Source organism: Rhipicephalus microplus, chromosome 4 (genome assembly GCF_043290135.1).
Source record: "Rhipicephalus microplus isolate Deutch F79 chromosome 4, USDA_Rmic, whole genome shotgun sequence".
In the NCBI taxonomy this organism is placed as follows: Eukaryota; Metazoa; Arthropoda; class Arachnida; order Ixodida; family Ixodidae; genus Rhipicephalus; species Rhipicephalus microplus.
Genome location: NC_134703.1, coordinates 157,925,092 through 157,951,391, shown reverse-complemented (window position 1 = coordinate 157,951,391; position 26,300 = coordinate 157,925,092). Strand labels below are relative to the sequence as shown.

The 26,300-nt window shown below is 47.2% G+C and overlaps 2 protein-coding genes across 3 annotated transcripts in view; both read left to right on the top strand.

Annotated features, from left to right (window-relative positions):
- Positions 1 to 6,054, top strand: part of LOC119172929 (nephrin) — a 383,863-nt gene extending 377,809 nt beyond the window's left edge. For both annotated transcript variants that reach the window (XM_075893815.1, XM_075893814.1), the window contains exons 15-16: positions 2,470 to 2,669; positions 5,716 to 6,054. In XM_075893815.1, coding sequence (XP_075749930.1) covers positions 2,470 to 2,549 — 80 coding nt within the window. In that variant the 3' untranslated portion in view covers positions 2,550 to 2,669; positions 5,716 to 6,054. The remainder of the gene's footprint in view (positions 1 to 2,469; positions 2,670 to 5,715) is intronic.
- A 2,139-nt stretch (positions 6,055 to 8,193) lies between these two features.
- LOC119172928 (uncharacterized) overlaps positions 8,194 to 26,300 on the top strand; it is an 83,318-nt gene continuing 65,211 nt past the window's right edge. Inside the window, exon 1 of the mRNA XM_037424070.2 lies at positions 8,194 to 8,388. Within this exon, the coding sequence (XP_037279967.2) occupies positions 8,332 to 8,388 (57 nt within the window). The 5' untranslated portion in view covers positions 8,194 to 8,331. The remainder of the gene's footprint in view (positions 8,389 to 26,300) is intronic.

Below are 26,300 nucleotides of genomic sequence, written 5' to 3'. Positions count from 1 at the left end.
AATGTCTACTGTGTGCCTTTTCATAAATCTATCACACTGATAATACTTGGTAATATTCATATGTCATCGCTACGGCCGTGGTTTCTCACCCTCTTCTACTCTCTATTCATTGCAATTAACTCCACCCTATTCGCGCCACCGAATAGATTCATTAAAAGGCTTGCAAAGCATCATATTGTTTTCACAGTTACACTGCCAGATAACAAAGAATACACAAACTTGGCCCTGAAGTCAATGACGAGAAGCTTTCAGAACCGTAGCTGAGGCATTGCGCGTACGCGTCCGCTTCAGCTACGGGAGGTGTGGTGTTCGATACCCAATACCGGCCAGCCACCCACCGGTTTCTAAACGGGGGACAAGCGGGCTTCGAGGGGCATTGACGCGCCCGAGTAGTGAAGCTTACTCTGCCTGGAGGTCTCCCAACCCGTTGCGCGGGAGCCGGTAGAAGCTTTCACAGCCGAAATTTGAGCCCTTACAACGCTCGAACTGATATGTTCCAGTTCAGTGTTTTCCCCCGTTCCATCGAAGGCTGGAATTCCTTACCGGGTTCTGTTCGTTCATGCCCATCGCAAAGTTTTGTAGCCGAAATCTACCACGAATTTGTGCTAAACACGCTGATCCATTAGAAAATGGTACTTGGTTGTTTTATTTTCATTTTTCATGTCCCCGTTATTTTGCCTTACTTAAGCTTTGTATGACCTCACGACATTACCTGTTTCCATTTTTTCATTGTTTTTACCTATACTTCTGCGTATTTTGTATACCAACTTCTGCCATAGTGCACTCATCGCTGCAGTATGTGTAAATAAATAAATTTAGTTGTTCACTTACAGTAGGTTGCGTCACAATGAAAATAAGTTTTCAATATTATACGAGCCCTTGATTTTACCCTTCTTTCGTTAATGAAATAGGTGTAATTCACAATTAAACTGCTGTTTAGGTCAAATAGGGTCGGCGTTGTGGCCGGCGTCGCAGCTATGAACGGAGCAGAGACCATAGCGAACGCAGCCAGCATTGAGCGCGCAGATGGTCTGGGGCCGCTCGGGCCTCTCGGATGGCGTGATAATGGCGGCATTTGACGTTGTTACATTTTAGCCGAAGCGGTTGTGGGCCAAAGGCGACTGGTCCAGCACTTGGTAATTCAAAGAAGCTTACTGTTTTCCTGTGACGGCAGAATGCTAAGTCATTTAAACATATCGGTAACTTTTTCTAACATAAGTCTACTGATGCGAACTACGGTTCAAAAGCTCACAGGGTCTCTCATTGTTGTATAGGGCAGGATCGTGGAGTAAGCCCGGGACAGGTCGGCCGAGAAGCCGAGCGATGGGGTAGCGCATAGAGTGACGATACGTAGACGCATCTTCGGGGACACTTCCAGGAGACTGCTTTCCCGCGTTTATTGCAGCTGGTTCTATGGAAGGGGAAAAAGGTTGATTGAGCACCGTGCACGGTTCACTTGATCTACGTGGCCACGCCGGGTAAACCCTACGTGTACAGGAAGTTTTCCCGCTCTGGCGCTCTTGCATGATGCTAAAAGTCACACGACACAACACCGTCGGCCACTAGGAGAAATTGCATTCCTATGGGTGTCATAATAGGGGCCTGATGTAGAGACACGAAAAATTCAGTCCGAAAGGATACAGGCGAGAAAATTCATTCCACCAAAAAACAAAAAGTGGCTATGTGTTGAGTAGGGCACAAGTGTAGGTTCCCAGCAGGCTGGTGGAGAAGCAGAGTGACGGAATGGCACGACAGAAATAGCCCAAGATGACATGAAGGCAAAAGCTATCACGTTATTCTTCATATTAGTCGACGTATTGCTGCTCCCCTGTACTTTGTGAAAGCTTACTGCACCTACACTTTAAAAAAAGAGCGAATAAAAAGGGTGTCTTTTTGTCCCACAACAATAATCGTCATCTATATTTCCTTCCATCCTTGCGCTATCACCCCGCGCCCGGTGCGATCCCGTCACGATCGACATGCCCATTATCAGGGTTACATTGCATTCTCGATAGGAAACTGGCCAGCGCCGAGTTTTCAAGAAAGAAAGCGCACGCAAGCCTGATGACGATTATTGTTATGGGACAAAAAGATTCCCTTTTTACTCGATATTTTTTTAGAGCGTAGTATGATTTTCCATTGACCCCAGGATCAGAGACTATCCACACTTTTTTCAGTGCCTCCGTGAGTGGCCAAACTTTGACCAAGCGATGTCGTGTGATAAAGTCATCATTTAACGTCATTATGAGGTTACAAAGTGAGGCAGTTCATGACACCATAATGCCATTTTATAGTGATGTCATCACGTGATGAAGGTTTCTTGCATCACTCCCGTTTTCCCGAGATGCTGATAATGAATTCTGGCGCTCTGGGTAACATCTAAGGACTTCATAAACGAAGATGCCCCCTACAGGTACCACATGACCGCCATGCACCCGGTTCTCTCTCTCTTTGCCACTCTACGTGCAGCATTCGTGTCGGCCAAGGGGCTGTGCATGGCGACCCTAGACCAGGACCAGAGCGTCATCAACACCTTCATGCAGCGGTGATCTACGACCAGGCCGCGCCGCGAGCGCCTCACCCTCTCCCTTGTACAGAAGAGGCGCTCGCGACCGGCTGAGTTCATTGTCACAGGGAGCGCCTCCGTCGCCGGGCAGGGTTCATACATGGTGAGATATTGTTGCAGGTTGTGCATATTGACCTCTTCTATGTTCGCAAACAGTGGTAGGCGCCGAAGTGATGTCGCGGCGCGTATAGGCTCCGCCCAGCCGGCTGTGACGAGCTTTGGGTGGGGCGGAGCTCACGTGCCACAGTGTGTCAACGGTGCCTACCACTCTTTGTTTGCAAACATTTAAAAGTTCCATACATAGGTTTAAGCCCCCAGAAAGTAGTGTTCTTCTTATCTGTTGCTAATGTTTCCGCTTATGTACAATATAAGAATTCCACATAGCCATTTTGTCGTTTATTATTGCTTAGTCAAGGGCATAGCTTAGTCAAGCATGACTTGACTAAGCATATTGCTTAGTCAAGTCAAGAGCATAACAGCGCAGACTGTAGTCTGCGCTGTTAAACTTTAGTAAAACAACGTTATCGACGAAGTCGGGTGCGATGGAAATGACGGTCTGAATGCGAGAGGATGCAAGATAGCCGCGACACTCACTCCCGGTAAAAGAAGCGCCTTTCCCGTGTCACTCCTTTGCACTTTCACCTAGAATAGGCTCACACTTATTATTCTGTTCTTTCGGAAATACAGTAACACAAAGCGTGCCCAGACCTTTAGAATAGAGGTGCATAGTTTTATTGGGAGAATATTTTTCTTTTTCAAGATTCCACTCTTGAATAGAATGCCAAAAATAGGATGCCAAGGCACTCATAACCAAAACTCATTTGATTTCATTACATATGAGAAACTAAAGGTTTATAGGGTGTTAGGAAATAAATTGATTTCACATACCAATATTCGTGTACATGCTTACGAAATGCTTCCATGAGGTTTTAGAAAAAAATTCTGTTGACCCTAATTAGTGGTTGGTAGGTTATCTGAAGTACATTCAAGTGTCCATGTACCTTATTTTGGTGCGGTACATTCACTATTCCTAATGAGCAAGTCGTGGCCCATACCGACCCTGTTCGATAGAATACTTCTGTCAGGGCCTCTTCAATTGATGCCTTCTCCCGGAGCTTCCCGAATTCCTCACGTGAGTTCTTCAGATTGGCGCAAGTGGCACTCGAGTCGACTCCTAGCCGTCTGGTGCCTGCGATGCACTTAAAACCGTGGGAGAATGGCGGCACCACCTCTTATCGGTCTTGGTAATAAACCTTGAATGTAATTTTTTTTTTGTTGCCCAACATTATTCCCGCTTACTTCGTGACTAGCAAGTCGTTCTACTATGCAGGCATATGCGTTTACTACCGCTGTTTTCCTTTCACTTGCGGTTCAACAATGGAACAATTGAACAACCTAAAATAATCAAGCAAACTGGTTTACGCTGTACTAGACGCTCAGCCCTAGTAATTTACTTGAACAAAATGAACGCAGTTCACGTTCATTTCGCGGACGAACACAAACACTTGGAACAGTGATAATAAGTGTGTCATCGCAGCTTTTATCAAGATTCATCACAGCTTATGACAGATATTAATTTCATTTTGGTGACCATGCATATAGCGCATCATCCTTCGGTATTTTCACGACACCTTTTGTTACTTGTTCCAAAGTTAGAAAGTCAGGACTTCACTTTTAAGTCAGTTGTGCGATTCATTTTGAAGTAACCGAAAAAATAAGCATGGTCTGGCTGCGTAGCGCTAATAAGTGCTTCAGTTGACAGGGCAGATGTCACTCGATGATCAATAAAATAGTAGATTGCGCGGTGAAATAGCCGCCCCCCCCCCTAAAACATACGTTCTACTTCAGCTCAAATGTGACATTCTGCTGTTATTCGTACAGTCAGTATTGCTTTAGCGCAATTCTCAGTATTCAGTACTAACAGTAAACGGACCGCTAACATCATTCAGGACACGTTGATAACACCTGAGGTCGAATAAATCACAGAAACGCCGACTAACAACATAGACAGCGATGATGCCGTGACTCGCCTGACTGATCGTGAGAGCCATCTGACTAACTCCAGCACTGCAACGATACAGGGGCCACAGCTGGCTCCGTGCTGGGGACTGACGGACGGACAGACGGACGGACATGAGCACGAGACATTTAAGTATATCGCTTTGATAAACAGATGTCTGCCGCCGCGATTGAGTAGCCTATGGCGTCGGTTGCCACAGAGCAGAACGAACGTGGCAACGGAAAAACCCGTTAAATCCGCGTTCGATCCACTACGACCGTGCCCATACTGGTCCGCAAAGGGCGCTCACGCAATACCAAAGCTGCCATGTACAACCTGGTTTATTGGCACGCTGATTGGTCCACACGTGTGCGCACCACATGAGTCAGATTGTTGAACCGAGGAGTGTAGCCAAGAGAAGGGGGGGGGGGGGCTGAAACTTTTTAAGTTTGCTTGATTAATATACGCGCATATACACAAACACACGTACTAACATACGCAAAGTGTGGTGAAATCCCCTCCCCGTCCCCGAAAACAATATCTGGTTGAGCCCACTAAAGCTTCAGAAAGATGGGTTAGAAAAAAATTGAATGCACTAGTAACAAATCAGAGTCGTCTACGAAGTAAAAATCACAACTAAGTTCTTTAGGATTTCACCTTGTGTAGCTACAAGAAACCGGTTTAAGCGAATGCAATAGCTTATACCAGTATTTGATGGCGCTGATTTTTTTTCATTAGGCAGCCTTGTAAAGTCGGACCGTAAGGGCCCGAACTAAAATCTTGTTTGCAAATATTATCTCCTTAGAGTGCTATTAGTCAAATCCACATCGGTTTGCACCTTTTAAACCAGTTGTAAAATAAAAGGAAACTCCTGTGTGCGCTGATATTTTCGGGCTACATTTTTGAAATTTATTTCAACTTTGCACTTCTCTTATTTTCATCCAGGTGTATTAACTCCGCTCTCCAGGTCATCTATTGGTTGAAGCTATAGCCGATAATTTCGCTGTACTGGAACTGGTTTTACTGTAGATGGGTAGACAGTGTGGCATCATTGCGAATGTTATTTCTCTACAGTTTGTGTTCCTTAAGTATCCGTCACGGCACTACTGTCACCCGGAAAGTTCAACAACTTTTCTTGCTTTGCTTGCAGCCTCGTTTCGTCGCGGGAATGTTTCAACAATTGTGGTGCTGTTTTTAGTATACGAGGCGGCGTGTGACTGCGCACGAGAACGTTCGCAAGATACACGAGAGGTACAAAACGGTGCCTCTACGATGTCGTCGTGGACTCAACGTGTGCAGTGCGTATGTGCGTGTGTGTTGACATTAAGAAGAACGCACGCGCGCCCCCTCGCAGGTTACTCGCAGATCTGCAAACGCTCATCTTGTAGCAAGTTTCGTGTGGAACCGACGCGAAGCTCGGCTCCGTGGACTGTCTCGAAAGTCTGCTTGCCGTACTTTGGATTGTTTCTGTTGTGTAGTGATCGCCGGGACGAATTGCTTCAAGCATAATTGGTTTAGATGAGGCGTGCCCACGAAGGTACGTCGTAATTCTTCTGACAAAGTGCGTGTGTCGCGCAAATCGCCATAAATCGCCACCTTGGGGGCAGCCAGCTGCTTAGTTAAGTGCTAGCTGCATGAAACTAATGTGGTGAAAAGTACGCTTCATGCATCTGCTGAACTGTGAAATTCGCCCATTGAATACATCGAGAAATGGGACGTATGAGAGACGTGTGGCGGGTTCTATTGCAGCGGGTTCCATAAATACCTAAAAATGATTCGAGATAATGAAGACACACCTAGTTTTGTGTGAAATATGGTCATAAGCGTTTGTTGAATGCCATTGGTTTGAGGCGCTCGACTAAAAAGCGCTTCTGGAGACAAAATTTAACTATGTCATTGTTCACATTTATTAAGTAGTTTACATAATTGAACTAAGTAAGAAATAATTCTTTAGTGACCAAAAAGGTATATGTGCGTGAGTGCAATAAGTTGAATTCAATATGAAAAATTGTGACACCTATATAAAATGTGCGTGAGCATTCTAACCACTTAGATTTGCAAAACTAACCGTTCGAATACGCTGAAACTTTTTCAGGCGTCCGATTATTGTCAATCAAAGTGAGCCATCTCTTTTTAATTAGAAAAATACCGTGAAATTTGCGCTTTCATAACGAGGTTTATGAAATAGAAATTTTGCGAAATATTTTATCACAAATCTCGTAGTCATAGCCAGCTAAGTTACTTTGTGGTTTGGACGCTTTTCGGAGAGACATTTAGAACAAAAATGTTTTGGCGTTTTTTGTGTGAAGTGGCCCGCGTTTCTACGAACTTTGTCCTTCTCGAGGTCCTTTGTCTATGGTCTAGCACTGCAAGTGCTCTAAATGGTGCTTTCTTAATTGTTAATTTTTTTAGTTCTGTGAGGAAATGTTCGTCTCAGTAAACCATTAGGCTTGTTGAAAAGAAGCCATCCATGGTGTAGGCTACATGTTGGAGATAGCATAAAGCATCTAAGCAGTGTTTTGTAAATATTAGAGCTACATTCATTTTATGAAGGTTAGTTCGTTATGCTCGCAGAGGTTGTTTGGCTGTTTACTGAGTGAGTGGAACATCGGCTTGGGAAAAATGAGGGGAATAAGAGAGCGACTAAGCGGCTGTAGCATTCATGCAACGTGGAGTGGTGTGTAGGGAAATAATTATAACGGCCTGTCTATGGAGTATTTTTCATTCAAGGTAGAGCGGTCACAAAGAATCTTGTCGGGACTGGCACTTTCAGTGTATGACATAAACAGAGCTTCGGTCCTCCGATGACGTAGTTTTTATTAGTTATCATGCTTCTATCACGAGAAAAAGTGAGTGACATATACATAGATGTAAATATTGTGAATAAAAAGAGAATGAGACGCAAGTTATCATGTTGTACGAAATCATCGGGTTTATGAAACCGTTCACGTGGACTACCAGTTCAGTACTTGTGACACCAAAATTGCTACACGAGTATGTTGTGATGCGCCAAATTCAATTTTCTTTGGGCAAGGGTGCAACAATTAGTCCTCGGACGATGTGGATGTTCGTAGAATACGCCACAGAGCACAAAAACTTGCCAGCGGAATGCTCACTAGTAACAGTAGCAGAAAATAATGGCATCTATTACGTTTTCGTAATACATAAGATTGTTCTTTTTTTTCATTTAGGGTCACGAGAACTAGTGAATACCTTTTAGCCGCGTTACGCTAAGAAGATATTAAGCCCTGACCTACAACCTAACCGGAAGCGTTGTCCATAACAGATAAGATCTGCTATCGCTCCTATTCGTTCTTTTTATTGCGAACTGCCATTCGGATAGCCAGAGGTCTCACCCGCGTCACAAAGGGTCCTTTCCAAACAATGCTTACTGAGTATTTACTGCTCCCGCAACGCCGTCCTTGAATAGGACAAACCCGGCCAAGGTCGCAGTAGGGGCACCAGCTGAGTGAACTGCATGGCGAGACATTAATCAAAACCGACAACAGACTACGGTAGCGGCAGTGAGTCTAGGCTAATTCACTTAAGGTGGACGCATTTACCTCTGCGGCGAGAGAGAAGCACGTGTATGGGAGCCCATATCCCACAAGCTCGGCGCACGCGCAGTCATATCGATAATCAAGGATCGGTTATTCAGGGCACGCCGGCAGCATGCCGCCGCTAGTCTCTCTTGCGTGTCGGTAATGAAACAGTGTACGGACAACAGGAGCATCATCTTTGCCGCGGGCTGGACGGCAGTTGCAACATGGCTCTTCTCTGGACGGCGCTGCTGTGCGGGCTCCTGAAAGTCGATGGGTCTCAGGTGAGTGTCTGGCGGCGTCGTGCTTATAAGACGGTGGCAAAAAATTCATTTGTTTGCATATATCAACTGTCTACATTTCTTTCCAAACGGTAGTAAAAATTGAAGCGTTAGAAAGATGAAAGCGGTGAGGATGAAAGTAGCGGGTCGATGTGGTCATTAACACGTGCGTCCCACGATAACCTGGCGGGATAATTCGAAAGCGCACCCAGTGGTTCAATCGGACGCGGCTGACAAAGGTACGCATAGGTGGAATCGTTGGAGGGCGCCGAAGAGTATATCTGTTCTAGACTTGGAGGCGTCTGGCAAGGTAGCCGTCGTGTAGTCTGGTGTGGCTGTGGTGTCACGTGCCGTCGATATCGCAGAAGGCGTGCAGGTGACAGTCACGTGCAACGGACCTGCGAAAGCGGACTCCAAAGAGACGCACCTTTCGATGGTGAGGTCAGTTGAAGTGGGAGCACCTTCTACCTCGTCGTCGTGGTCAGGTGCAGGATTGAATGTTCCTGTGGCCTGATCTGAAGTAGAAGGAGTCGTACCAGGAGTAGATACGTCGCAGTGAAGGCAGGGATCATGACCGGTTCATACCACTTGCTATGACTCGCGCGAAACTGGGTAGTCTCGGGTTCATAGAATCTGGTGGTAGATGAGGCCGTAAAAGGCCAGCACCACAGAGCAGGGATCATCGTATGGCTGCGGGCTGCAGCTTGATGTGGCAGCGAGATGACGTTGCTCTACCGGAAAGACGTCGAGAAGAATTGCGTGCATCAGCGGCTGCTCCGTGACGCCATTCACCACAAAAATGGTGTCGAGCTACATGAACCATACTTTGGGTTAGGTCACTTGGAATGGTGGCACTGGTGGGTAGAGTCGCGGGAACATGGAAACTGATGGCTCCTCGAAGGACGCGTTGTCTGGGTCACCACTGTAGCGACGAGAAAAGAAGAGACGTGAGATTACGTCGAAGGCGGCCGATGGGGCCGTGCCGATCTCACCACTTTATTCCAGGCCTGAAGCGGAGCCACGTCGGCTGCCAGCGTCCACCACGCCAGGCGTGTGAGCTCGTTCGCTTCTCGCGCAGCTCGAACTAGCCTCAGCTGCGCGAGACCCGTAGCAGGGTGGTCAGAAAAATTGATGTTGATGATGATGGCACTACACTGCAATATTTAGCAGGGTGGTCAGAAAAATTGATGTTGATGATGATGGCACTACACTGCAATATTTCACTTTGCATTGTTAAGCATGTATACAGGAGACGTGTGTGTGTAAAGCACGAAAGGTACTTGCACTGCATTTTCAAGCAGAGGAAGTTCTTTTCAGTGTATTCAAAAGCAGAGACGTGGCCGTGTGATAGAACATCCACTTGGCACGCCAACGACCCGGGTTCAATCTTCACTTGCACGCGAAGGGCTCTGGTTTGGTCCCCACTCTGACCTAAGGTTTTCTTATCATTTTATTTTGTTTGCATCGTTCTTGATTTTGGAATCATGCATAGAACAAGTTTTTTGGCTTAAGCCCAATGATGCCGACGATGAAACAGTCGTCGGAATTTCTGCAAAACAAGCTGTTTAACGCATTCGCGTTAAAATAGTATCGGGCACTGAAAGTCCCTGAATGCACATAAGCACCTTGCGATTTCCCCAACACGAACTTGGTGCGCGCTGTCTCGGTCGCCCCGATTGGACGACGCTACCGAGAGTCTTTAGGGCCACGTCAAAAAATCATCAAGAATAACAATAATAATAAACACACCTGTTTAAGTGCGTATGACGTAAACGCACTTTCCAGGTGGGTCTTTCACTTCTTACGGCTTCTGGTGGAAAATACATGGTAGGACGCTAAACATGCTTACCCGTCTGGTCGGATGAATTGTGACTTTGGGGTCATAGAGTTTCCTAAAATTAACAAGAGGAGACTCTGTCGCTTCGATCGTTCAGCGACCACGGGAATGATGGGTAGTACACACATTTGCCTAGTCTTCGTACTTGCGGGCAGCGTATCATACCTTTGGCTTCGTTTATCGCTGTATTTCGATTTTGTTTTGAAAGAAACATTCAAACCTTTTGAACTTCGTGACCCGATTTGGGAAAGTAAGTCTATAAGAATAAGGTGGTGAAGCGCAACCTCTGAACATTTGCTGCTTTTTGTTTCGTGAGAAAACAACTCCAAGCCACACGAACACACACGGAGCCAAAAGCAGGCCAGAAGTACGAAGAATAGACAAATGTGTATACTATCCATCATTCCTATGGTCGCTGAAGCACTGTGCGTTGCAGCTCCCACAGACACTAGTGCCAGAGTTCTCTCTAGTGTATAGCAGGAAACACTATGTTTTGAGTGAATTCCTCAAAACTGATTTATTTACTTTCACCGTCGTCTTGCATCAACCCGTTTTCCTCGGCCACAGTGAATATGGACGACTCAGTGCCAACGTAAATGTCAATGTGCAACATTATGCGTCTTCACGGTTTAGCGTGTGAGAATGGCCGGAAAACCTGAGCCCACCGGAACAGTTCGCACTTCACCCCTGCACACTTTTTCTTGTTGCTACCAGAAGAACTTCATCACGCATATAAAACGTTTCACCTGTGCTCATTTGACTTGATCTTGTGGTTTTGTATATCATTTACAGTAAAAACTCGATCTAATAACCTAATTTCGCAAGGTTCCCGATCTATCAAAAAAATTTTGATTTCATGGCAGATAGCCTTAGGATTCAATTTAGTCGTCAATTCGTATGAACCATCCAGTTTGGTGACCAATCCGAACTTTTTCCGAGCATGCATAATCGAGGGGAAAAGCGGCATTCACTTATAAATTTTACCGAGACGTGTCTTCAAGCGTACACTCAAGCAACGTCGCCTTCAAAGATCTATGCACTCAAATTTTAGGTACCTAATTTTAGGAACTTAATTTCACGTTAGAAAGAGCACGTACTTAGCTGGACGCGGAAGCTGAAGGAGTGACGCCGTTATCGATGTCAAAAGCAGATGTCAAAAAATTATTAAAGGCATTTCAATAGTTTTATGGTGAGAAACTATTCGACGACGTCACATTTTAAACCATGCGATAGGAGCACGCAGCCTCATAACGAACGTAGGCGGCAGATAAGTCTTTTTCACCTGAGTTCGCGAAACTTCAAAACGCTTCTGTATAGGAATACGGTCTATCCCGAGAATAGAACAGTGTTTGCGCAGTGATATCATAGGGCGAAGAAGAGTACACGAGCCGTTGGCTGATGCCAGCTGAAATAGCGCGTGCTAGCGCTTGCGACCACGCCCTTCATAATCATTGCTCGCAGTAGCAGATCGAGCCACGCAGCCTCCTACCTGAGTATCTCTTCATACTCTTTCGTCCAGCGAAAGAATGACAGTCCTTTTTGCTTGAGAAGCAATGTACAGCAGGCATCGCACGCGGAGTGATGTTATCACTGTCGTATTGCGTGCGATGAAGATGGGCAGCTTCTTTCAACTATGCGCTAGCAGTGTTCTTCGCTACGTTATACGTCTCAGTAGATACGCTGTACATCGCATGCAGTGTTTCTCGCTACGTCTTCCGCAAGAGCATACAGTGTGCATACGAAAATTATTATTTGGACTTTATACGGAACTTGACAGCGACGATAAAAGCCTGTAGACACTGTCTATAAATCTTTTCTCGCAATAAAAAAATATACAACAACCGTCGGCATGGGCATGCCTTTGTTATGCGTCGTCTTCGCAGTAAAAAACTTGTCTGTTTGGAGAATGAAATATTTCGGAGCCTCTTCCTTTGATTTAGTTTTCATTATAGTTTACTATACTTTTATCACTACAATTCTTACAGGCTGCATCTTATCGACATTCATGTCTTCACAAAGCACATGTGCATTGTGTGAGTGCTAAGCGTATAGCTTATCAGAATTTCGAGCTTGTGCGCTACACTCTCTTGTTTCCTCTATTGCAATCGGAAACTCACAAAATGCAGCGAAATCTTAAGTTCATCGCGCGTGATAATAATGTGAGGCGCGAGGAAGAAAACGGTTACGGAGGGAAGGGGAGAATACAAGGAAATGCGAGTTAGAAAAATTTTACAACGGATATTTCTCGTTTATGAGCCATTCTAGAGTATGTTTTCTAATCTTGTCCTATAAATCACCGCTCTAGCGTCACGAACAGCGCGAAAGGAACGAGAAACGTCTAGACAGAATGGCTTGCTGGATGGAGTAGTTTCCGAATCTTTTTTGCGCCCTTCTATAGACAGGACGTGCAAACACGGACACAAGATAACAGTCAAGACACTCAAAACGGCACTCTGAAAAATGTTGAAGCTAAAGAACGTGAAAATGCATTTTACGGGCAGCTTCCTCGCTTGGGTTAAAATAAGACAAATGACGGCGCGCCGCGTTTAGTACGCGTCGGCGGTGGTGTGGTCTTTCTCGGAACTTTGGCGGCACCCAAAACGGTGTGAGCGAAAACGGGCGGTGGCGGCGGCGCGGTGCGGCAGCGCATAGCTCTCTATACATGCGCAACGTTTACACATATTAAGTAAAACAACATAAAAAAGATGAGTAGTAGTATGTTTGATCAGTCAATTAGTCTGGCATAAAAAACGACACACTTTCCGGGCATTGGTGAAAATGACGCAGCGTGATATGCCTACAGGTTTTATAAAGCACCAATAAGTTTTTCTTAATCACAATTTCTTTACCTTAGGTTCGGTATAGAAATCGAAAATGTCAATACCACCACAAGGCAGTCCGGAGATCTTTACTTGATAATATCATTTCAGTAAATTGAATACGAGAGTTTTGCTTTGCAGTACCCACCTTGTTGTTGTACTCAAAGTGGCATCGTTTCTTACAGTTTGTCTCGTAATTAAGGTAGCTGACAACGAATAGTTACGGAAAAAATAAAAAAGCAACTTTGTTACACGTTTGTTACCAAGTAGCAAATACAGCTTGTGATTAGAAAGTTTTGACTTGTGTTGTTGGTTATGATCTAAACTAATTAGATGCTTTTTTGTGTGTGTGTGAGCGCCTATAAATATACTTTTTTCCCAGTATGCTCAAACTGTGCAATCGGGTAGGCAGCGCGATACCATGTTGTGGACACGAACAGTGGCCTCCCACATTGCCACGGTGCCACGCCAATGGCGGCATTGTCTGCACCTTAAAGCATGCATGAACAGAAATACAAATCGTGAGAAATGACCCCCTTTCGCTCTAAGTAAAGCTCTGCCAGACCCTTGAAAGAGACCCGCAAAGGCTGTGAGTATCGCTTACGTGAGCCCTGAAAGAGGCTACTGAAACCTAGAAGCTTTTGACAAACCTGTTTTTGCAATGAAGAAAAAAACTGGGGGCATATGATCAGTATGACATCAGATCACTGAATCTTTCAAGGCGCCAACTTTAGAGCAGTTAAGTTATGTGAGGAAAAATGCTACTTCTGTAGTAATGGGCTGAGAGCGGAGTAAGTTCTTGAAGAGCGCTGTAGTTGTGTATGTCATTGTTTCTTTTAACACATTTCTTTCACCGAAACATTTTTGTCTGCAGAGAAGTAAGCACAATGCCGCTTACAAGACTGCCATGCTATCTGGGTACTATTACAATTCCTCGTTTTCTATTTAAAAGGGCACTCTCATTGCTCTTGAGTGATCACTAATCATATGTACATGCATGGCGTTGCAGGTGATGTGCGACAGTAGGCGCCAGCCAGAGCCTGCAGTGAAATTAATCTTGACTGAAGCACACTTGTGCGAAACTTCATATAAAAAGCTCCTCACTCCCTATGAAGTGTTAAACCTAGAATTTATGGAATTCTAATTTAATTTCTGGTTGATCACCATCATCATCATCATCGTGATTACGTTAATTGAAGAACAAATGCCTCTCCCATGTTCCGCCAGTCAACTAGGTCCAGTGTTTGCTGCTGTCAGATTATATTCGCCAACTTACTAATCTCATCTGTCCACCTAACTTCTTTTCTCCCCTTCGCCCGCTTACCTTGTCTTAAGATACAGTCTGTAATGCTTGATGACCAGCGGTTATCTTGCCTTCACGTTGCGTGCCGTGCTCATGACCACTTCTCGATTTCCACTATAATGTTTTCAACACCCGTTGGTTCTCCGATACAAACGAATCTCTTCTTGTACTTAAAAGTTACACCTATTATTTTGCTTTACATAGCTCACCGCGTCGTCCTCAACTAAAGCTTAACCCGCTTTGTAATCATCCGAGTTTCTGCTCTGTAGGTAAGTACCAGAAGTGTGCCGCTGTTACATACCTTCCTCTTGAGGGATAGTGGCGACCTACCATTCATGATTTGAAAATACTTGCAGAATGGGTTCCACCCCATTCTCATTCTAGTTACTTCAATGTCGTCGTACGGTTCCACGCTTACTACCTGTCATAAGTACACTGTTGCGACTCCGGGTCCCACGGGTCTCATTCTGGTAGCGGGCCCCCGTCGTAGTACCCATCATCCAACGAGTCAGATGAGGCGCTCGTAAGAACAACAATTTATTTACATGATTAGCAGCTGAGAATTTGAAAAGAGGTGACCAAGTGATCAAGTATGAAGCAGAAGTCAAGAACTGAACATAAGAACTGTTGAACTGAAAATATACAAAAGTTTTCCACCTATATAGCGCCGAATTGCCAGCCCGGGGTGCATTGTCCGCGGCATCAGCCAATACGGCACTCGATCGTTTAGGTGCTCCACTCACGAAGGCGGGTAAAGGCACCACACAATGCACATGGAGAGGGCACACTCCATACGATACCCAAATATGGTTACAAACGCACTGCACCTGCGTTTCACACACGTCACCAAGATTTAGCGCACGTTCGATGATCTTAGATGACCTTGGCTTCCAAGAACTCTTCTGGTAGTTGGGTGAGGTTCGAAAAACCGGCTCCTGGAACACGTGCCAAACTTGTCTGACTGCGTTCGGGTAGGACAATGTAGTGGTCCGCCAGCTCATTGTCAAAACATGCCACTCCATTCACCCGATCCTATGGAGAAAGGGGGAATGAAGAGTGGTCGACTAATCTCTCGTTGTGGAGGCGCTGAGGCGGGCACCCGCAAGGGCTGCAGCACATAGTGCATTTTTCATTTCCTTCAATCACACATTCCATTCCTCGTTGTTTGCTAGAAGGTGTGGCGTAGCTGCGAATTTCCGGGACTTCGCTTCTCCTCGCAAGGTGCAGCCACAACCAGTTTGGGTTTTGCTTTTCAGACACAAACTGCAAACCACGCTGATTCCACTCTCTCCAGGTCCACGGCGACCTCGAAAATTGCCCAGATGCATCTTTGTTTACCTCGAAAGTCTTGCATAGAGTCGAGCTCACAATGGCCTTTCTTGGCTCATGCGTTTTCTTTGTGTGAACTGGCCCTGGACCTCTTGGTCACGTTTTGCTGACAGGAAATCAACCCGTCTTGACGGCACATTCTTGCTTGGAATGCGTCGAAATATTTTCGTCCAATGCACAAAGACCAAAAGACTTCGATCATGATGATGGTCATAACAAGACGTACTTTTTTACAACTTGAACTGCATTGCTACTTATCTCGAAGCGCTGTTGTTTTCCGAGATTGTACATTGCTTTTGTTTTCAGCAGATTAACTTTAAGACCTACCTTTTTGCTGTCTTTGTCGAATTGGGTAACCATAAATTGCAATTCGTCCCCTGAGTTACTCAGCAATGGAAGGTCATCGGCGAAGCGCAGGTTACTAAGATAGTCTCAATTGACTCTGATCATTAACTTTTCCCATTCTAAACCTCTGAAAAACTTCTGTTAGCACCCGGTATACAGCATTGGATATATCGTATACACTTTTCTTACACCCTTCTTTATCCACATTCTGTCGCTTTATTATGAAACACTATGGTGGCAGTTGATCCACAGTAGATTTCTTTCGGCATGTTTATGCTTTGTCGACGCCCTATTTCCGCACTGTCTGATTCACTGCTAATATCTCTACGTAATCAAATGCCTGCTCAAAATCTACGAAGGCTATGTATAGCGGTATGCTGTATTCTGAGTGTTTCTCTGTTACCTGAGTGATAGTGGGAATGTGGTCGATTGTTGAGTAGCCTGTTCAAAATCCTGCTTGTTTCTTTGGTTGATTGAATTCTATTGTCCTAATTCTGTTAGCAATTACTTTTTTGTAATTAGCTTGTATACCATTAGAAGCAAGCTCATCAGCCTGTACTTCTTGAAGCCCTAGTCATCTTCATACGTACGTATTAGGATGATGTTAGCATATTTCCAGATTCTGGTACCTTCCCCGTCAGGAGACACTTCGTCAACAAGGAGCCAGCTTTTCTAACACAATCTGTCTTCCGTCTTTCAATAGATCTGATGTTACCTATTCCTCACTAGGACCTTTGCCTCTTAGCATTCTAACCAAGGAGTTCCCGACCTCTGTCATTACTAGTGGAAGGTCACGGTGGGTACTGCTAGTTCATACATTGCAGTAGAAGTTGTCCTGGCTACTGCACAGAACTCTGTTAAAGTTCCTTCACTACTTGAACTATCCTAGCCATATTGGTAGTTACTGTGCCTTCCTTGTTCCTTAGTGCACACATCTGGTTTTTGCCTATTCCAAGTTCCCTCTTCACTGCTTTGACGCTTACACCGCTCTTTAGAGCATATTCAATTGTCTCTGTGGTATACCTCCTTACATCGGACACCTTAAGCTTATTATTCAACTTCGAAAGCTCTACCAGTTCTATTTTGTCTGCTGTATTTGAGGCTTTCCTATTCTGACGTTTTTTATTGAGGTTCTTCGTCTGCAGGGAGAGCTTGCTAGCGTACTGCCTGATTATCGTGCCTCCAACTTCTACTGCGCACTCCGTAATGCTACTCGTGAGATTATATTTCATTGTGTCAACGCTAAGGATGGTTTCCTCGACAAGAGCCGAGTATTTCTTCAGAAGCGACAGAGACATAAATAGAGAAGAAAGGCAGGGAGGTTAACCAAGCTTGGGACGGTTGGCTACCCTACACTTGGGGTGGGGGAAAGGGAGAATAATAGAAAGGAAAGCGATAGAAAAGAAGAAGACTAGGAAAGAGAAGGATGAATAGTCAGCTCGAGACTACACAGCACGGTCTCGCACTGTTCTTTCCCAAGCAGTCGTGTAGTCTAGTGGTCCTTAAGAAGTACAAAAGGGCTTTCGGGGCTTTGCGCATATGGGAAACCATTAACCAAGGTCCCAGAATCTTCTCTTCTGTAAGCAGCCGTGAATCCAGCTGTCAGAGCTTGGCTTCCAAAATACGTCGTTCAGACTGGTACGCTGGGCAATGGCATAGAATGTGATGACGCGTTTTCTTGCAGGCGCAGATGTTGCATGCCGAAGTGCTCGTCATTTCAAAGAGACGAGAGTACGCATTCGTAAATGCCACGCCCAACCTCATGCGACACAGTAAAGTTTCAGCGCATCGTGGGAGCCCAGATGACAAACGAAGTTGCAAGTTCGGGTCGATCGAATACAGATGCGTGTTGGAGAAACCCGGCATATTCCATTGCAGGAGAGTTATACGGCGAGCAAGTGATTGTAGTTGCCTTGCAGCGTCCGTTCTCAAGAGTGGTATGGGTGTACGCATGCCTTGGTCATGAGCCAATCGAGCAACTTCATCCGCGCGGTCATTGCAGACAATTCCGCAATCACTCGGCAACCACTGAAATACAATATAGTGAACTTCCTCAAGCGCCTCATGGTAATCGGCCTTATCTGATATACTGATTGTTCGTGCAACCCGTGCTGCATAACGAACCGTAGTGTCTGTAAGGCTGACCTCGAGTCGCAAAAATGGCCCATTGATTTGGTTGCTGCGGAAGTATGTACTTTACTGCACATTGAAGCGCTGCGAGCTCTGCTGCTGTCGACGTCGTGGTGGGAGAAAACTTGTATTGAAGCGACACATTATCCGATGAAACAACCACTGCTCTTGTAGAGCTGTTGGAATTAGTGAAGCCATCGGTTGATTTGTGGGGTTTAACGTCCCAAAACCACCATTTGATTATGAGAGACGCCGTAGTGGAGGGCTCCGGAAATTTTGACCACCTGGGGTTCTTTAACGTGCACCGAAATCTCAGTACACGGGCCTACAACATTTCCGCCTCCATCGGAAATGCAGCCGCCGCAGCCGGGAATCGAACCCGCGACCTGCGGGTCAGCAGCCGAGTACCTTAGCCACTAGACCACCGCGGCGGGGCAATGAAGCCATCGGTGTAAACATGTATGCGGTCGAAGTACTTTTCGTTCAACAGACGCAAAGTCAATTGTTTCAGGGCTAGCGGTGACATGCGCGCCTTCTCTACGATTCCAGGAACTGATAAGCGCACGTCAGGTAGACGAAGACTCCATAACGCAGCTGCTGAATGCATCGTAAGTTTGAAGCCAGGTGGTAATATGTACTGATGTTTTGTCACTATACCGCGGAACGAAGAATGGGACCTCCACGCTGTCAAACATCATAAATGGTGGGACGGTAGCCGTGATACTTGCCGAATGTGTGCTCTAAGCGCCTCGACAATGATGGGCGTTATGACCGCCTGTTCTTGTGCGATAACAACAGTTGCCACTGTCGATGAGCCTCTTGGAAAGCCAAGATATATCCTAAATGCTTGGGCTTGTACGCTCTGTAGTCCAAGGATGCTAGTCTTGCACGTGTTGGACAGGACAGGAAGGCTGTACCGGAGAATTCCGAGAAAGAGGGCTGTCTAAAGCTGCAACATGGAGTGCACAAATGGGACCCATGATTTTCCGGCGACGAACTTGAATACATTCTCAATGCCAATGAGCTTTTTCTTCAGGTATGCGACATGCGGGCTGCAGGTTAGGTCACGATCTACGATGACACCTAATCATCCACGACTTCTTTTATGTGCGATTGATCTGCCATCTATGCACAATGGGCAGAAAGACATTGGTTTGCGTGTAAACGCCACCACTGCGCATTTTCTGTGGCGATAGTTAAACCTTGCTGGCGAAGTTATGCCGATGTCATTGTTGCACACTTTCTGTATTCTTGCGCACACTTGAGGCCGTCTCACGCAGGATGGCCAAACGCAGATATCATCAGCGTAGAGAGATATATAAGCTGTCTGTGGCAGCATTTTGGTGAGCCCCACCAGGACCAGGTTGGAAAGAGTTAGACTCAAAACGCCGCTTTGTGGCACCCCATGACTTGTGAAATGCTTATTTGTAGGCCTATCTTCTGTTGGAACGAACATGAATATCTTTGTGTGGTAGCTTCTAACCCATTGAAAGACACGACCTCCAAGTTTAGATTCTTCAAGAGCATTGAGAACAGCCTCATGGGTCAAGTTTTTATAGGCACCTTTCACGTCTAAAAACAGAGCTACCGACAGCCGCTTCATAGCTTTCTGTTGCTGAACAGACGTCACTAAGTCAATGACGCGATAAATTGAGGACCGACCTCGTCGAAAGCCAGCTATAGCATCAGGATAGATGTTATAATGTTCCAAGTACCATTCTAGGCGTGTAAGCAGCATCCTCTCCGTGACCTTGCCGACGCAGCTTGCTAGTGCTATAGGCCGGTTCGATGCCAAACCCAATGGAGACTTTCTGGGCTTCATCAAAGGCACCAGGCGACTCCACTTCCACTCATTAGGCACCATTATATCATGCCAAGACTTATCGAAAACATCCAGGACGCAGCGCTGTGCCTTCGGGCATAGGTGACGTAGGGCAGTGTAGGACAATATATCCGGACCTGGGGACGATGAGCGTCTCCATATGTTCAATACTGCATGGAGTTCTTCCATAGTGAATGCAACCTCCATTTGCTGATCTCGTGCGACTGGAACGTCCTGTGGCAATAGATCGATTGGTGTAGAGATGTCGCCTGCGATCTTTGCACGAAATTCACCAGAAGCATCAAGCTGTGAGCGACGTTGATATAGCGCCAGAGCGGCGAAAAAATGACGCCGTTGCTGATGCGAGTGAATACCTCGAAGAGTCCTCCACACGGGAGACAAGGGCTTTCGAGGGTCTAGCGAGTAACAAAAACTGTTCCATCGTTGTTCCTGCAGTTTGTGCATTCGACGCTGGATTTTCTTCTGAATGCGTCTGGCTTCTCTGAGGTCATAGATTTCGTGCGTCTGTATTGTCTTTCGGCACGTCGGTGGACCGCTCGTAGTAGTTCCAACTCTTGGTCAAGTGCGGTACGTCTCGATTCTTTCAAACATACCTTTGTGGAAGTCTTCATCGCACATCAAATCACTTCTTTAACGGATTCCGGCGGTTCGCGCATGCCTTTGCTCTCCACTGATATCTGATACGCTTTCTAGTTTATAACACTTGAGTGTCCAGGGGAAGGAGAATCGTCCAGACCCCTGACTGTCACGTACGTGGGGATATGGCCGCTGCAGTGGGTTTCAATATCTGTGAACCATTAGACTTTTGTGACTTTGCTATGCGACAGTAATGTCAAGTCCAGGCAACTACTATAAGTTACTCCTTAGAGATATATAGGGATGCTATCGTTCAGCACCTGAAGCCCGTGCTCTCATGCGAAATCAACTAGGTTCGTGCCTTTTCGATTTGTCGTGATGCTTCCCCACAGTGAATGATGGGCGTTGAAGTCAATATCCAATATCCATCAATATTCAAGGGGCTGGAGTTGTTGCTTATATTTTGTTAAGACGTTTATTGGCGGACACTCCGCGATGATTCACGACAGTGACAGTCAATGTGGGGACCGACTCTCTGCACGAGCTGCTCTTCTTCTTATGAAAACGGCGGCCCACTTGAAGGCGCTGGAGAGGAGGACCCACTGTTCGAAGACATTGCCACAACTACCCCGGGTACGAAAAGGGAGCCGCCTGGCGACCTAACAGCTGGTTACATTGAGCGGGTCATGGTAGGCCTTGAGGCGCTCCACGTTAACAATGTCGCGTCCTCGACAGCGCATGTCCTGAGATGGTTCGATGGGTTCAATCAAGTAGTTGACAAGGGAAGTGTATTTGACGACATGGTAGGGCCTTCGTATTTGGCCAATAGTTTTGAAGATAGGCCAGTTGAAGTGGTAGGGATCGAGAGCCAGACGAGCGCTCCAGGGAGGAACGTGGGCGCAGTAGTGCTGTCGTCAGCGCGAATACTTTTTGCCGCTCTTGATCTTGCGTAGTAAAGGTCCTTGCAAGTTCTCGATACCCTTCAGCAAGCTTGGCTGTAGCAGAAATAGGTGCCCACTCGTACGGATCTGGCTTGTACAGAAGTATCGTGTCGACGGTGTGCGATGGGTGCCTTCCATATAGTAAAAAGAAAGGTGAAAAGCAAGTAGTGCCCTGAGGGACGGTATTATATGCGTAGGTGACGAAGGATAAAATAGAATCCCAATTAGTGTGATCGGCGGCGACGTACTTGGAGAGCATGTCGCCGAGCGTATGGTTGAAGCGTTCGGTGAGGCCATTCGTCTGCGGGTAGTAAGCAGCAGTTTTGCGGTGAACAACGTTGCACTCTGAGAATGGCTTCAACAAGTTCAGGCAGGAAGACGCGGCCTTGGTCACGGGGCAGTTCCTGGGCTGGACCGTGTCGCAGAATGAATCATTGTTGCAGAAAGGAGGCCACATCACTCGCAGTAGCCGTGGGGAGAGCGGCCGTTTTGGCGTATCGGGTGAGGTGGTCCACAGCGCCCAGCAGTCACCAGCCGACGTTAGTGGAAGTGGCCCATACAAATTGATGCCAACGCGCTCAAAAGGCCTGGCAGGGCAAGGTAGAGGTTGCAGATCTACCGGCGACAGGTGCGTTGAAGCTTTGCAGCGCTGACAATCTATGCAGGAGCGAATGAATTTCTGAACGTAGCGGTAGATGCTGCGCCAAAAGTACTGTTGGCGAATGCGGTGGTAAGTCTTTGATACTGTGTAGTGCGCACATTGTGGATCAGAATGAAAGAATTCACATATGTCAGAGCGCAGAATGCGAGGTATGACTAGTAGCCACTGGCAGCCGTCACTGTTGTAATTGCGCCTGTGGTGGAGGTCATCGCGAACGGCGAAATGGTGGGCTTGACGACGGAACGCGCGAGTGGATGGAGTGGATGGTTCAGTCAGCAAGTCTATCATTGAGGCAATTCATTGATCCTTGCGCAGTGCAGTAGCAATGGTATGAATGCTAATCGAATAAATGGCAAGGTGAGATACTGAGTTGTGGGCATTGTCGTCAGGCAAGGGAGAGTGTGACAGGGCGTCGGCGTCAGCGTGTTGTCTTCCGTTGCGGTACAGCACGCGGATGTCGTAGTTTTGCAGGTGAAGTGCCTACCGGGCGAGACGGCCTGAGGGATGTTTCAATGACGACAACCAGCATAGTGCGTGATGGTCGGTGACGACATCAAATGGGCGACCATACAAATAGGGTCGGAACTTTGTAAGGGCCCAGACGATTGCCAAACATTCTTTCTCGGTGACGGTGTAATTAGTCTCGGCTTTAGAAAGCGTACGGCTTACATACGCCACAACATATTCCGGGAACCCTGGTTTGCGCTGCGCCAGGACAGCGCCGAGGCCGACACCACTGGCATCCTTGTGTACCTCTGTAGGAGCCGTAGGGTCATAGTGGCGGAGTATGGCAGGCGACGTCAACAAACGACGAAGCGTTGTGAAAGCGTCGTCGCACTGTGATGACCACGAATGGAGAGGCCGGTTACTTCCGAGGAGCTTCGTCAGCGGCGATATGATAGTCGCGAAGTTTCGAATGAAGCGCCAAAAGTAGGAACACAGTCCTACGAAACTGTGCAGTTCCTTGACGGATGTCGGCTCGGGGAACTCGGTCACGGCCCGAAGCTTGGCTGGATCAGGGAGAATTCTGTCCTTGGACATGATGTAGCCGAGTATTGTCAGATGCCGAGCTGCAAATCGGCACTTCTTTAGGTTCAGTTTCAGACTGGCGTCACTCAGACGCGTTAAAACACGCCGAAGGCGTTGAAGATGCGTCGAGAAGTCCGGATCAAAAACAACGACATCATCGAGGTAGCACAGACACGTGTGCCATTTTAGGTTACGCAGAACAGTATCCATCATTCACTAAAAGAAGGCGGGTGCATTGCACCCGCCTTCTTTTAGTGAATGATGGATACTGTTCAAGTGCAAATCGAGGGATGAAAAGAATTCTGCTTCTTGCAGGCTGCCAATCGCCTCATCTACCCGCGGTAGTGGGTACACGTCCTTACAAGTTATTTTGTTGAGGCGTCGGTAGTCCACACAGAACCGCTCAGAACCGTCCTTCTTCGTGACGATAACAACAGGAGACGCCCACGGGCTGCTAGAGGGTCGAATAACATCGCAGCAAAGCATGTCGTCGACTTGCTCGTTGATTACACGGCATTATGTGGGAGATACGCGATATGGACGTTGCCGCAGTGGTGGCTGTGTGCCTGCGTCGATGCGATGCGTAACCGTGGATGTGCGGCCGAGATAAGGTTGAGTGACATCGAAAGAAGAGCGGAATTTTTCCAACAGGCCCAGAAGCTGGAAACGCTTGGCCGGCGTGAGGTTGTCGAAAATGGAGGAACCGAATACATCATCGGATGATGAAACATGTTGAAACAGCACTAAGCGTAATGGAACTTGAGCAGTGCATGTCATCGGGTCGATCCATAACTTGTGCGTCTTCGATGGGTTCCACGCTGCCGAGACATTCCCCTCGCACCAACTTAACGCTGTACGGGGAGGAGTTCCCAACAAAAATAGTGGTGCTGCCATGAGTGAGTTGCACGGTCGCGAAAGGAACCAGCAAGCCTTTTCTTATGAAAACACGATGACATGGCGAGAGGAGTGCAGCGGTGTCAGAAAGGCTTGCACAGCAGAGAGACACCACCGCGGACGAGGTTGCAGGTACTTGGGTGTCGTCTCTGACGATTAACTTGCTTGCAGCAGATGAACTGTCGGCCAGTGCCAAAGAAGAGAATTGTGTGAGTTCTATTTCAGCTGGTGCGCAATGAATGACGGCGACGAGGCGGAAGAGAAAATCCAATCCTAGGATGACGTCGTGAGAGCATGAAGGACTTGTGATGAATTCGACCGCATACATCACGTCCTGAATCATAAGGCGGGCTGTGCACATCGCTGTAGGGTGAATGCTTTGGGCGCTGGCTGTACGGAGGGAGAGCGCGGAAAGGGGTGTGGTCACTTTGCGCAGTAATCGGCTAAGTTTTGCGTCCATGACGGATACGGAAGCTCCAGTATCTACAAGGGCAGATGCCAGAACGCCATATACAACCACGTCCGTCACGTTCAATGGGATTTCCTGAGGGCTTCCGCAGTTCGATAGCGTCGCAGCCCTTGCTTCGTGGACTGCGATGACTAGTTTTCCTGGTCGCCCTCGAGTGGACGTGGCCGCATTGGTGACATTGAGCGACGTCGCGCAGATGGTGAAGGGCGGGTAGACGGAGCGGGGTGGGACGACGGTGACATAGGCAATGGTTGGTCATAATAGCGGCTTGATTGGCTGGCAAAAATGGAGGCGACCTGCGGTTGCTGCACACGATTGCAATAGCGTGCTACGTGACCGACACAACCACAAGCAAAGCAGATGGGGCGATTGTCAGCAGTGCGCCATCGGTTCGCGGGTCCCATCCATGTCGCAGAACGCGATGGGCGAGCCGGCTGCTGATATGAGTGCATGGTTGGCGGCAATAGGGGCACGTGGCTGACGTCGGCGTATGTAGGCGACACAGTTTTTCAGAAGGCCTGGGGCCTCGCGATGAGTTCGGTGTAACTTAAGGGGACAACCACAGAAATCAGCGGGGCCGTCCTGGCAACAACTTAGGCGTAGATGAGTGGCACAGATACAGGAGGCGGCTGGTGGTATTTAGAAACGCCCTCTGCGATTTCCTGCTCAATGGCTCGGCGGAGCTGAGGTAGAAGTGCACTTGATGACTGTTGAGCATGTTGCGGGGAAGCAAAAGCCAGTAAATATACCTGGCGGGCAACTTCCTCACGCACGAACGACTTGATTTCGGCGAGCAAAGTTGTGTGGTCAGGAACTGCTGACAAAGCCGAGAGATCAGCACCACGTGGTGGCGGTCGACGGGTCATCAAGCGCTGCCGCCGCAGCTTGTCGTACCTTTGGCATAATGTAATGACGTCTGCAACAATGCGAGGGTTCTTTGCCAGGAGCATGGTGAAGGCATCGTCGGCGATGCCTTTTAGAACATGCGTGATTTTGTGAGCCTCTGACATGTTCAGGTGGACTTTCTTGCACAAGTCAAGGATGTCCTCCATGTAACTTGCGAAGGACTCCCCGGTCTGCTGGGCTCGTTCACGTAAACGCTGTTCGGCTTACAGCTTACGAACGGCAGGACGGCCGAACACGTCGATGACAGCGGTTTTAAAAGCGGACCAGGTTGGGAAATCAGATGCGTGGTTGTTGTACTACATGCCGGCCACACCCGCGAGATAGAAAAACAGGTTGTCGAGTTTACCTGCCTCGTCCCAATGATTGGGGACGCTCACGCGTTCGTACATGGCGAGCCAGTCCTCGACGTCGGTGCCATCCGCGCCGGTGAAGACAGGAGGGTCGCGGATGCGGGGGACACCGGGACATGGCGTCGGCGTAGGAGTAAGCGTTTGCTGAGCGGTGTCTTGGTGCATGGTAAAAGGCATGGTACGGGATCGAAGTTCCAAGCGCATCGAATGCGGACCGAAGGCGTTTGAAAAGCACAGCACTCTCAGCACTCTCCACCAAATTGTTAAGACGTTTATTGGCGGACACTCCGTGATGATTCACGACAGCGAAAGTAGTAGTAGTTGTTGTTGTTGTTGTTTCCCTGTGCAAATGGCTCGTACCCAAAGGAGGGGATTGGTCGATTATAAGGTGAATTCGCCCTATACTTTCAGCATTGCGTCATTTCTACAAAACTTTTGTAACTTAATTTTGATTTGATATGCCGATATCAAGTTTGCTGAAAA